Raw genomic sequence first — 14,175 nt, forward strand, 5'->3', positions numbered from 1 at the left:
CGTTTCAGGTCTTAATAAAGACCTGTGTTATATTTTCACCCCGGGAAATTAACCCTTAAGGAGTTTTTGGCGTGAAAACGTCTAGTCACTTAGCAAACGTCTGCTTCCCCCAAAACATGAAAATGGATATATGTACAGTGGTGGAAGACTCGCACATAGATGACTGGTACAAATTAGCTGAGGCGGCGCAAATCCCCGGGAACAAATCCAGGTGGCTAGTATCGTACGTCAGTAGAAAGCAGGCAACTCCTTGTTATGTGGTTCTGGACTTCATCGAAGTACAACTAATCGCTAAGGACGCAGGTGTTGATAAAGTCTGGTCAACTTGGATGTTAGACAACTGTGGATTTGGAGTGGTGGCTGATGTTTGTAAATCCTGGAAAGCTTACTTGTTAAAACACCAGAGTCCTCACAAGCACAAACCAAACGGAACAAATATCTTCACCTGTCGCCAAGATAACGCCACCAAAATAACTAATTTAGAATGTTAAGACAAGGAAGAAAGTGATAATGGCGCGTCATCTGACTTTGTTACTGTCGCAACCAACATTGGTAGCTCTTCATCAACCACAACAGCTGTTGGAAAATGCAGTGCTTATGAAAGCATAAACGATGAGCAGACTTTCAGCTGGTTATGTGCAAATATTTTTTTTTATTGTTGTAAAACGTTAAAATTGTGCATAATGTACACACGGACATTATGTGTATTTACAATTGAATATAAATGATTAGTTCCCATAGTTATTATATGCATATGTAATGTTACAACTCCTTATGTATAACATGTAAGAACTGTTTTGGTAGATATTAAAATGCACTGTTTGTCGATAGGATTTCCAGCTATACGTATTCTTATAACCTAACATTTACCTGCGCACCAATGGTATGACAGTCCTTATGAATATGCATGTCATATCATCTCGTCCAAGTAAAGGAGAGTTCAATAGCTTCCCATATTTTTGGTGTCTAACGCCACAATCAAAAATATTTCTCTTAAACGACATAATGATAAGCTGTGAGAATCATGAAACTTAAAAAAGATAACGGTAGTCTCACCTGATAAACATGCATCATCAACATATAACACACGCACTGTTATAACATGTATGTTATGTATGCATGAGTTTCTACGTCGTACTTCGCAACTTTTCAGCCACATGACGACGAGGAATAATTAGGTGTTTGTATGGACACTGTGTCTTCTTGTGACACAGCGAGTGAATGCCGCCAAATCGTTGCCGTCCCTGAAGGCATAACACAAAATGCCGGAGATACAAGGCACCTCACCTTGTCACATTATACTGACAACAAGCCAACCAGTTCGGCTTCCTTGCTCTAGCCTCATAGTGCTGAGCACCAAGCGAGGCAGCAACAAGTACCCTTTTCAAAGTCTTTGGTATGGCCCTACCCGGGTTGACTGTTATTTATTTATTTGATTGGTGTTTTACGCCATACTCAAGAATATTTCACTTATACGACGGCGGCAAACATTATGGTGGGAGGAAACCGGGCAGTGCCTGGGGGAAACCCATGAGTTGACCTGGATTGACTGTTAACTCAAAAGATAACAATATTATCGGTAATAAGGATTACACTTTCTGAATGAAATAGATTCTAGTGCTAAATCTGTTCCAGTATCGAACCACCAAATCGCCAGTAATATTTGTCAACCATCTATACCACTCTACCAACAGTCCTCCCACAAAAATAGGAGGTAAAGTTGACCCGACAGATTACGGCTTACACACATTACACCTCTACTTATCAGAAATGACAAAGCTTCCTTGCCCCCATATATCAGATATATCCAACGACGGAAGATGTGTAATAGAAAAAGATTTTAATACCCTGCTAAAACTGTAAGACGCAAAATGGATCGCTCAAATGATTGGAATTCAGATAGCATATGGTGAGAAATTCTGAACGATAACAATTTTATAGACGAAGAAGTATATCTCTTTCAATATATCTATTCACGCCACGTTCTCACACTTTCCATGGAAACTGTATTTGTCGCCGTTCGAACGGGGAAATAACTCTTCTACGACTACAGCGAAAACTATGCTTTAGTCATCTCCCTTGATGGGACTGATCTCCAAAAGCGCCAGTTTTACAAAGAGCCAGTAAGTGAAGTACATGGTAAAACATAGCTGGCCATGGTGCATGCGGTGCCACACCTAAACTATCACCACAAATTATCGATGAAACGTTCCCGTGCTAATGTTGTGCGCAAACAATAAAGCCTCTGTTTGGCGCATCAGAGCGGTAAAAGCGACATGCTACTCGGGCTACTCTGAGTAATACCAGAGAAATACCGCACCAGATTAATCCTATAAGCTCCTAAGATCAGCATTTAGAATGACAAGATGAAATTTATTAAAATGTTCAATGACAAAGTTACAAGTGACGAAGGATCTTTACAGCTTATAACAGTAAACTCTTCAAAATAATAGACTCCAGTATACTGTTTGTGAAGAATGCAAAATCAACTCGCAACCAACTCAGGATTCTGTCTAATCAGTTCATATGTACCAAGTTGTATGTATGTGTTGTTCAGTAACAAGTCACCAACAGATTAACAGAAACAAGGTCACAGTTACAAGTTATCAGTGTCCTTCGCCAAGTACCACTGGATGTTTCTCAACCTTTCCCAACTGTGACTGCATCCATGGACTCTGTGTCGTCATCATCAAAGTACCTCTCCTCTTCATCCTGCTCACGTATCTTCAGAGAATCATAGTCAGTGTTACCGTCCACCGTACTGCAAAACAGAATCACAGTCAACGTTACCATCCACCGTACTGCAAAACAGAATCACAGTCAACGTTACCATCCACCGAAAAATAGAATCATATTTAGTGTTACCGTCCACAGTACTGCAAAATAGAATCATAGTCAACGTTACCGTCCACAGTACTGCAAAACAGAATCATAGTTAGTGTTACCGTCCACAGTACTGCAAAATAGAATCATAGTCAGTCTTACCGTCCACAGTACTGCAAAACAGAATCATAGTCAGTGTTACCGTCCACAGTATTGCAAAATAGAATCATAGTCAGTGTTACCGTCCACAGTACTGCAAAATAGAATCAGTCAGTGTTACCGTCCACAGTACTGCAAAACAGAATCATAGTCAGTGTTACCGTCCACAGTATTGCAAAATAGAATCATAGTCAGTGTTACCATTTACAATACTGCAAAACAGAAACATAGTCAGTGTTACCATCCACAATACTGCAAAAACAGAATCATAGTCAGTGTTACCATCCACAGTACTGCAAAACAGAATCATAGTCAGTGTTACCGTCCACAGTATTGCAAAATAGAATCACAGTCAGTGTTACCATCCACAGTACTGCAAAACAGAATCATAGTCAGTGTTACCGTCCACAGTATTGCAAAATAGAATCATAGTCAGTGTTACCATCCACAATACTGCAAAACAGAATCATAGTCAGTGTTACCATCCACAATACTGCAAAACAGAAACATAGTCAGTGTTACCATCCACAATACTGCAAAACAGAATCATAGTCACAATTAACTTCCACAATATTGCAGAATAGAATGACAGGATACCATCCACAGTACTGCTAAATAGAATCATAGTCAGTGTTACCGTCCACAGTACTGCAAAACAGAATCATAGTCAATGTTACCGTCCACAGTATTGCAAAATAGAATCAGTCAGTGTTACCATCCACAGTACTGCAAAATAGAATCATGGTCAGTGTTACTGTCCACAGTACTGCAAAACAGAATCATAGTCAGTGTTACCGTCCACAGTATTGCAAAATAGAATCATAGTCAGTGTTACCATCCACAATACTGCAAAACAGAAACATAGTCGGTGTTACCATCCACAATACTGCAAAACAGAATCATAGTCAGTGTTACCATCCACAATACTGCAAAACAGAAACATAGTCAGTGTTACCATCCACAATACTGCAAAAGAGGATCATAGTCACAATTAACTTCCACAATACTGCAGAATAGAATGACAGGATACTGTCCCCCATGCTGCAAAACAGAATCACAGTCAGTGTTACCATCCATGTACTGCAAAATAGAATCATAGTCAGTGTTACCATCCACAATACTGCAAAACAGAATCATAGTCACAGTTAACTTCCACAATACTGCAGAATAGAATGACAGGATACTGTCCACCGTACTGCAAAATAGAATCATAGTCAGTGTTACTGTCCACAGTACTGCAAAACAGAATCATAGTGTTACCATCCATGTACTGCAAAATAGAATCATAGTCAGTGTTACTGTCCACAGTACTGCAAAATAGAATCATAGTGTTACCGTCCATGTACTGCAAAATAGAATCATAGTCAGTGTTACCATCCACAATACTGCAAAACAGAATCATAGTCACAGTTAACTTTCACAATACTGCAGAACAGAATGACAGGACATTATTGACATTATTGCAAAACAGAATGACATCATCCACAGTACTGCAAAATAGAGCGACACATCCAGTGTTACAGTCCACAGTATTGCAAAGTAGAATCATAGTCATTGTTAACTTCTACAGTACTGCAATATAGAGTGACAGGACACCGTCAACAGTACTGCAAAATAGTATGACATATCCAGTGTTAACGTAGACTGTATTGCAAAATAAAAAGACATACTCATTGTTACCGTTCACAGAAATGCAAAATATAATCATAGTCACAGTTAATGGCAGTCAAGTTTGTGGGTGGAAACCATAGAGCCTATAGTATACTACTGCCCTCTGAAATATACAATGGACCTTATTATGAGACCATCTGACTCCTCAGCTATGGCATCAAGAGCTTAATTCGAACACACTACATGTAACCCACTACTAACTGTCAAACTGTCTATCCTGTCCACTGATGAACCTCTCCTGTACTTACGTTGCTTATTAAAATACCTCAGACAACGCCTACATGCAACCTACCAGCACTCAAACTGTCTATCCTGTCCACTAATGAACCTCTCCTGTACTCAAGGTGTTTCTCAGAATACATCAGACAACACCTACAACACACACCTGTAGTCAACCCGTCTACCCTGTCCACTGAGCCTCTCCTGTACTTAAGGTGTTTCTCAAAATATCTCAGACAACACCTAATGTAACCCCACTGTACTCAAACTGTTTATCTTTGTCCACTTATGAACCTCTCCTGTACCTAAGGTGTTTCTCAGAACACCTCTGACAACACCTGCATGTGCCCCTACCTGTAGTCAAACTGTTTATCCTGGCCACTAATTAACCTTTCCTGAACTCAAGATATTTCTCACAATACATCAGACAACACCTACATGCAACCCACCTGTAGTCAAACTGTCTATCCTGTCCACTGATGAACCTCTCCTGCATAATGTGCAGAAACTCTTCTCTAAGCAACCGTTTTTCATCTGCAGAAATCTGCGGCTGATCACCTCCTTCATTTTCTGGGAAAAAAAAAATCAATTTAAAGGGAAGGATGAAAAAGAAGTTAATCAAACCAAAGAACTTATTCCATTAAGTCAGTGTTGTTAATAAACTGAAATACATGTAAGGATATCAAGAATCAGAAACAGTTATCAAAAGGTTAGATTTACTTCTTTAGATCTTATCTTACCTTATGTTTTTTTTTCTGACAGACTGATCACCACATTACATTAAGAAATAATTAAACGAACATTACAACTTCTATCTGTTTGCAGCAGTAAAACTAGAAGCGGACTGCTGTCAAAGTAACTTCAATAATGCAGTATCAAACATGTCTTTTAATCGTGAATGATTTGTTTGGCCACGGGATCTGCCATGGTTAATGGAACATGCAAATAAAACGAACAGGCAAAACAAGGTTCATGTAAGGTCAGTGGAACCAGCTGCTGTCTCAGGTTTACAGAGGAGTAACTTACACCTGATTTTTTAAGAAATTGATGACATTACAGCATTTTTGATTTTCTCAAAGTGCACAAGTTTGCTCTCTTTGAACTGTGATATCTAAGTTATGGAACATGAGGAAAATAAAAAGGTTCACTTTTTAAACTTTACATTGTATGTGGTATATTTCATTGGTGCATATATGCATTTGGTCTACTGTTTCTTTTGGTTTTAATGGACTCAAACCAGTAAAGAAGATGGGGACTAAAGGACTCAAACCAATAAAGCAGATAGAGACGGAGAGACTCAAACCAGTAAAGAAGATGGGGACTAAAGGACTCAAACCAGTAAAGCAGATAGAGACAGAGAGACTCAAACCAGTAAAGCAAATGGGGACTAAAGGACTCAAACCAGTAAAGCAAATAAGGACTGAGAAATTCCAGTCAGTAAAGAAGATGAGGACTGAGAGTCTCACACCAGTTACCAAATATGGGATGAGAGACTCAAACCAGTAAAGCAAATAAGGACTGAGAAAATCCAGTCAGTAAAGAAGATGGGGACTGAGAGTCTCACACCAGTTACCAAATACGGGATGAGCGACTCAAACCAGTAAAGCAAATAAGGACTGAGAAAATCCAGTCAGTAAAGAAGGTGGGGACTGAGAGTCTCACACCAGTTACCAAATACGGGATGAGAGACTCAAACCAGTAAAGCAAATAAGGACTGAGAAAATCCAGTCAGTAATGAAGATGGGGACAGAGAGTCTCACACCAGTTACCAAATACGGGATGAGCGACTCAAACCAGTAAAGCAAATAAGGACTGAGAAAATCCAGTCAGTAATGAAGATGGGGACTGAGAGTCTCACACCAGTTACCAAATATGGGATGAGCGACTCAAACCAGTAAAGCAAATAAGGACTGAGAAAATCCAGTCAGTAATGAAGATGGGGACTGAGAGTCTCACACCAGTTACCAAAAACGGGATGAGCGACTCAAACCAGTAAAGCAAATAAGGACTGAGAAAATCCAGTCAGTAATGAAGATGGGGACTGAGAGTCTCACACCAGTTACCAAATACGGGATGAGCGACTCAAACCAGTAAAGCAAATAAGGACTGAGAAAATCCAGTCAGTAAAGAAGATGGGGACTGAGAGTCTCACACCAGTTACCAAATACAGGATGAGCGACTGAAACCAGTAAAGCAAATAAGGACTGAGAAAATCTAGTCAGTAAAGAAGGTGGGGACTGAGAGTCTCACACCAGTTACCAAATACGGGATGAGCAACTCAAACCAGTAAAGCAAATAAGGACTGAGAAAATCCAGTCAGTAATGAAGATGGGGACTGAGAGTCTCACACCAGTTACCAAATATGGGATGAGAGACTCAAACCAGTAAAGCAAATAAGGACTGAGAAAATCCAGTCAGTAATGAAGATGGGGACTGAGAGTCTCACACCAGTTACCAAATACGGGATAAGTGACTCAAACCAGTAAAGCAAATAAGGACTGAGAAAATCCAGTCAGTAAAGAAGACGGGGACTGAGAGTCTCACACCAGTTACCAAATACGGGATAAGTGACTCAAACCAGTAAAGCAAATAAGGACTGAGAAAATCCAGTCAGTAAAGAAAATGGGGACTGAGAGTCTCAAACCTGTAAGCAGATGAGGACTGAGAGAATCAAACCAGTAAAGCAGATAAGGACGGTGAGACTCAAACAAGTTACCAGTTTAGGACGACGAGACTCAAACTAATAAGCAGATGAAGACAGAGAGACTCCAACCACCTGAGAGATTCATCAATTGAGCAAGTGTGGTAAGAGAAACTTACCTGCCTGTGTACAGTCGTCCTGGCGCATCCCCTCCTCCACACCCTCATCTTCTTCATCACTGTCTGATTCCTCCTCCTCCTCCTCTTGACCCTCCTGTCAAAACACAACTTGTTTAATCAAAAGCAACATGCCAACGCATGTTATCATTCCAGTAACTTCAATGAAAAGGATTAAGAAAAAACTGCAAAATGTTCTGGTCATCATAGAGGATTTAAGTCTGCTTAGAGGATTTATAGGAAAAGATCTCTAAAAATCAAAACAGGCATCACAGGAAGTTTATCCAACTCTAATCGCAACACTGAATGTTGGAATAACTCTTTTTACCCATGAATAAAAGATTACTGAAATAATGTTTCCAAAATTCCTTCTTTCTGGTGAACATTAGAAAAAATAGTGATGTGATGTGATGTCAGAGGTCCTAGATACCATCAGTATGGCTCATAAAGCCCACCACAGTATTCACATATTTGAATGCCTTTAAAAAAACCTGGAAAAATATATGAAATCATTTTCACGCATAGTTTCAATATGATGAATCTTACTTCATATTTAGAGGATTTCACTCTAGTAAGAGAATTTAACTCTAATTAAAAAAATCTTACCTCCATATCCCGCAAGTTCCTATATAATTGGTTTTCTTCTTGTTGAGACAAATGTTTCATCAGAATATTAGAAAAGCTTAGATCTGATTTGTCAATTTCAGCCTGTCTTTCCTGTTCAGTCAAATGCTGCCCTATCATCTGTTCATACAAATATGGATCCCTCCACTTCATTTCTGCATCACTGAAATATTCACCACATTCCACCATGCTCTTCATTGCCTGAAAACGACGATTTTTGACAGTCAATTTGTTTTTAGTTGAATTTAGCCTGTCTGAAATTTGTGTCAAATAGAAATCAATTTCATAGTTTCCTTTCAGAGGACTGAAGTATTCCAAGTCTTCACCCACAAGGAATTTGCAGTATCTTGACAGGAAGGTCACAGGGTTTTTCTCCAATATTGCTGAAGCAATACTTGACTTTTCCTCCAATGTTAGCTCAGGATCTCCTCTCTGCTGATGTTTAAAGTGTGCATCCGTCTGGCACAGCCTTTCCAGCATTTGTTCACGCACCTCAATCCTCTGTAATTCACTAGAAACAGCTGCCATGGAAACAGACTCTTTTTCCAAGTTATCATCACTGTCTGCTCCTGCCATTCTGATTAAAATTTCTGAAAATAAAAAAAAAAGAAACTGTAAGTGATCTTACCTAATTTTAACAGAATCTATACACACAAAACCTGTTATGTTACAGATATATTCATTTATCTGATTGCTGTCTAACCCCTCACTCAAGAATTTTTCAGTATTATAGGTGAAGGTATAAACCACTGACCCTTGGTTTGCTAGCGAGAATTTATGCATGTTTATTCATTTCAATAAACAACACACTAGCCTTGGAGTACATTTACCCACACAATACTACCTGGGCGTCTTCTGGGCTTTAACATGAGACATGAGATGAATGAATGATAATCATCTGTCAAATGGTCATCAGTTGTCACCTTATAAGTCACCGCTCCAACAAACTGGTGAAGCTAATTTTCTCATTATTACCACCGATGTTTGCTGTTTTCCGCCCTTTGCAACTTTTTCAAAATGGGTGGATGCTTGTACAACTGTTGGCCCTACGTCTGTAACGCGGGTGACTGACACTCTATTCTGATCTATACAGTGTAAACACGGTTACTAGATGACGAAAACTGGTCACCTGATGCGATTTACTGTGGCCAGGACTAATGCAATACAACATTACTTACAGCATAATATGGACTGCATAAACGATGACAAATTTTGCTTCACCGGATCCTAAAGCTACAAAGTGGAATGTCAGATAAGCAGATGTGCCGTAGACAAGGTGTCTCCAAAGTATATTTTAGTCGTTCTCCCTACACCTTCACAAGGGCGCCGCCATTTTGACACTAACTCGGTAGTCACGTGATGTGTATCCGTCAACGCACCAGTGAGTGGGCGCTGTGAGTTGTGGCTATCGACTGAGTCACCTAACTCGGCTTAACCATATCCTATGCACCTAATTCCAGCGGCAAAAAGTAGTCTGTTTATGTTTGGAGAAAGAGACGGGAAAAAAGCAACAGAAGGTTATCATAACGAGGCAAAAATATTCCTATAAGCCAGTGTATTTCTCCAAGCATAAATTGTTACCGTTTTTTTTTTTACTCTTTGGTCTTGTATGAGATGGTCTGCCAGCAACCTATGAATGATAGTGACTATCCCTCGGGCTCTGTCCGCGGTTTCCCCCACCATAATGCTGTCCACCATCGTGTCCGTAATATATTCTTAAGTACGGCGTAAAACACCAATCAAATGAATAAATAAAAAACATATCGCGAACTTCTCGATATGTTCATATATACAATGTATTTGTTTTCTTTTTAGTTATACCCGGTACGTTATTTGGAGCTTACGCTGACTTCAGTAATATTTCGGCCGTATCACGGCAGTATCTCCTTGTACGGATAACATCAGTATGAAATGATTTTACGGTTTTTTTTTTTTGGTTTTTTTTTTTGGTTTTTTTTTTTGGTTTTTTTTTCTTGAAATAACGATAATATTGCATGTCTGATTCATTTTACGTATCCAGTAAGTGCATCCAATACTTACTTTCGTATAAACGCAGTCTACCATTTGTAACCTATGTAGTCTGTTTCACGTGTATTTCACATAGTCAAATATTTAAAAAATCAAAATGTGTAAATTTCTCAATTGTTTTCGTTTATCCAGTTAAAGCATTGTAGGCGTATATCTTCAGGCAGAGGAAGTGGACCGTAGCCATAAGTCTACTCAACCGCTGGTGCAAAGCCTGCACAGATGGCATACGGTGGCGTAGGCTAAACATAGCTATGTAAAATAATCCTGGGCGAGCTATGGAAACGACCATATTAGCTCCCTACGGGAAGTTGTAAACAGTAAATGACAGTTGACATGTGCAGACATCTATACCTTTAGACAATGGTCCGATTTGATGTCCACGCCATGGAAATGGAAATATTCTGTCGATTTCCAGTATCAGCGTGGTAGGATTTATTTCCATCCCCCATATAAACTATTTATATTAAATTTTTGTTAACCCCTTTTACTGGCAGATACTAACTTTCAGCTTGACAACTGTAATGCATCTGACCATCTTAACTGGACATGTAGCTGTTTTTAAAAATATTTTGTTTGTATATACAAGTATAGTCACATGTAATGCTTTTGGGTTTATTTGATTACACTGGTATATAGTCTAATCTAAAATAAATACTTGTTTATTAAAATAAAGAATAATTTGACGTGCTTGAGATACAAAAGGTGTAGCGTTTGTTTACCATAGAAGATAGACCCATAAAGACGATAGAGACACCTTCCACCGTGAATGGTTGTCACAGTGGTTCAACAGTTTTTTTTTAAAACGCTTTGCGAGAGGCAGGTATGCATTCTATCAACAACAGTAAAGTCCAGTGGACAGTTATCCACTAATACGTTACCCTTAGGCACCGTATAGTTTAAAACACAAAATCTGCATGAAAAACATGAAATGAACCACACCAATATGCAGACTGTTGATGCTATTTTTTGAGGTTATTTTTGTTTTCTTCCTTTTTTTTTTTTTGGCGAGGATAGGCTATACGCTCTACATACAATTATTTGTACATATATGTAAAGATTGCCGGTATATAATCAACAATGATAGCTTTACATGAATTATATTAAGACAGAGTTGCTATAATTTACATTGTCTTTGCACAATATACACTTCGTCTTTTTGACTGGCGTATATAGGCTTGTAATAATCAAGTGCCTATAAAAGCCCTAAACTGAAAACTCCACATTTAGATTCACTTTCATGGCAGAATTTCACGTAGGAAGGTAGGAATGTTTATATCCATGTAATTAGGCTGTTCCTACGTGATCACCTGCTCATTAACACAACCCGATAAGTCTGTTATATACCTATATGTGGCTTATATGTAAGTCGGATATATGTACATGCAATAGGCATTTGTATGCTCACTACAATATGGCTGATATTTTGCCGATATGGCGTTAAGCCATAATCATTCATTCATTTCTATGCAGTATATATATATATATATATATATATAGCGGCCAATACTTATATACCCAATTACTCATATACATGAAAGGAACAGGTAAATATCGACATCCGCTCTTATAAGATGACCTGTTGATTCCGATCTAACCTGTAACTGGGATAATTAATTCAGCATACTAGTGTATTTGATACTAATCTTTCGTATAATATGCGCTGTGGAGTTCATTTCTTACCGAGTGGTCCTGGGGCGACTTAAAGTAAGCCAAGCAGATAACAGGGCGCTTGGATTGTTCACTAAACACTAATTTATCGTCATGATTTACCATGAATAAGGTGAAAAAAGTAAAAAAAAAATATTCCATGACAAATTCTAATAAGTGAAGGTCAAAATGTTTTATAGGGACTGTTTTCTCCTTATATGTATATAAACCCTGGACATTCAGCTAATGTTAAGGTATAGGTAAGATTGAAAATCGCTGCTAAATATATACGTATATAGTGAACCCACGTTATATGCATATTTATCACTACACTCTGCATAGGATGATAAGTTAATAGAAATGCAAATTAAAAAATTATCAGATTAAAATGTTCTGTTAGCAATGGGCGTACAGCAACGTTCCCGATGCTGTCATGTGATGGTATGTGTCATGTTTGCCTATACAGATTAAAATCTTAATTGAATAACGTTAACGTATTTATTAAGGGATACACGTATTTTTAAATTGTTTATCATGACTGACAGGATACCTCTGTTTATATTTCGTCTGTACGCCTACTATAAATCGATTGATTCGAGCGATCGTTGTAGCTATTTAACCAACTTGAGAAGTACATTTGTGCATAATAATGTGAACTGCGCGTTAGAGCACTGCGTGGGTCACCGGCAAAAGTTTCAACTGGTTTACTACAATCCAAGCAAAACTGACCCTGTGAAAAGTGTTACGGCGATTGCAGAACCATAAATAGTGCAGCACAGCATCCACCGCAACGCTAGTGGGGACAGTTTAACTAATTCCCTCTTCTCCACTTCTCCCTTACAAAATAAAGACGCCTTGGGCCAGCCGTATTGGAGCGTGACTCGACTTCAGTTTTTCATCCTTGTAACAAAACCTCACGGGTACTCTTATAAAGCTGGTGGTCCAGTGAAAGAGTTCTGTTCTGAAGGCACAAGGAGTCAGAAGAGATAAGGACAGTCATCCTCCCACCGAAGACAAGAACAGAAGGTACCTTAAACCATTAGAATTTGATTATAATCGTGAGAAGAATCATTAAACTATAAGCTAATAAGCCATTATGCCTCAGCAACACACTATTCGGACGGGTGACGACAGAGTGTATGTCACCAGTATCAGTCTCTCCGAGAATGGAAAGCATCGACAGAACCCCGGCAGAAATTATGCTTCCGCCAACTCTTCCTCGGATTACAGCGACTCGGGATACTATCAGGAGATTCCTGTAGAGGTCTATCTGAAACCCAAGATCTCCAAAAAGTCTCATTCTCAGAAAACCCGGGCTGTTGTTCAGAAGGCAACCAAACCTGAGTCTCCGAACCCGGAGACGAGATTATATGTGTACATCCCTGAAGAAGTGTCTCTGGATGACAGTCTGTCAGATGACGAGGCCATTGTCCACCATGTCCGCAGCGGGTATCGCCAAGATAAGCTGGCCAAACCTCACCAGATCAGACTGGTGCAGAAGAAACCATCCACCCAGGCCCACCAAGGGTATAAGATGGTGCCCGCCACATACACCGAGAAACGGCCCAATGCCGTTGTGCCGAAAAACGAAACCCGTGGTCATGAGCCTCAAAACGCCCGTCAGACCAGTCAGTATCGGAAAGTACCATCTTACCAAACCTTCTCCGACCAGCGTACATCTCACAGACCGACCTACCCCCAGCAGTCCTCTCCACTTCAGTTCCGGAAGTCTAGACCCCCTCCACAGACAAGCTCCGTCAAGAAGCCACAGCCTATCCGAGCCGTTCCGCAAGACCGTCGATATAAGGCCCCTCCTGCACCTCCTTCTCAACAAAATGGTGTCTACCGACACATTGCTGTCCAAAAACGGTCCAACAAACCACAACAAACTAGAGCCCCCGATACGAAAACTAAACGGCGAGTTCCCAAAGTTACGAACAGCTCTGGAGCGAACGCTTTTAGGGCCGTCCCTGTAACCAGTGCCAATGTCAAGAAAGTGAAGCAAGTGCCAGTGTACAGTGAGGGTGGCCGGCGACACTGGGCGGGACCAATTGAGTATCCATACAGCTTGTATATGGACCAGGATTATGACTCTATCGTTCAGAAGTGTCAGGCCAAGGGAAAACTGTTCGTGGACAGAGAGTTTCCGGCCGACAACGAGTCTCTAGGTTATGAGATCGCCTCGTA

General features: G+C 39.7%; 1 protein-coding gene across 2 annotated transcripts; it reads right to left on the reverse strand.

Annotated features, from left to right (window-relative positions):
* Window positions 1-737: 737 nt before the first annotated feature.
* On the reverse strand, window positions 738-9,627 carry LOC135468614 (coiled-coil domain-containing protein 97-like). Of its 2 annotated transcripts, none has more exons than XM_064746958.1 (5): window positions 9,492-9,627; window positions 8,296-8,903; window positions 7,693-7,786; window positions 5,322-5,442; window positions 738-2,761 (listed from the first exon to the last, which is right to left on the reverse strand). In XM_064746958.1, the coding sequence occupies exons 2-5, from the start codon at window positions 8,887-8,889 to the stop codon at window positions 2,641-2,643; spliced, it is 930 nt and encodes a 309-aa protein (XP_064603028.1). In that variant the 5' UTR covers window positions 8,890-8,903; window positions 9,492-9,627; the 3' UTR covers window positions 738-2,640. The 2 variants fall into 2 exon arrangements, with proteins under 2 accessions (XP_064603028.1, XP_064603029.1); XM_064746959.1 differs by lacking the exon at window positions 738-2,761 and adding an exon at window positions 5,125-5,226.
* Between the last annotated feature and the right edge of the window lie 4,548 nt (window positions 9,628-14,175).

Source organism: Liolophura sinensis, chromosome 6 (genome assembly GCF_032854445.1).
Source record: "Liolophura sinensis isolate JHLJ2023 chromosome 6, CUHK_Ljap_v2, whole genome shotgun sequence".
Classification (NCBI taxonomy): Eukaryota; Metazoa; Mollusca; class Polyplacophora; order Chitonida; family Chitonidae; genus Liolophura; species Liolophura sinensis.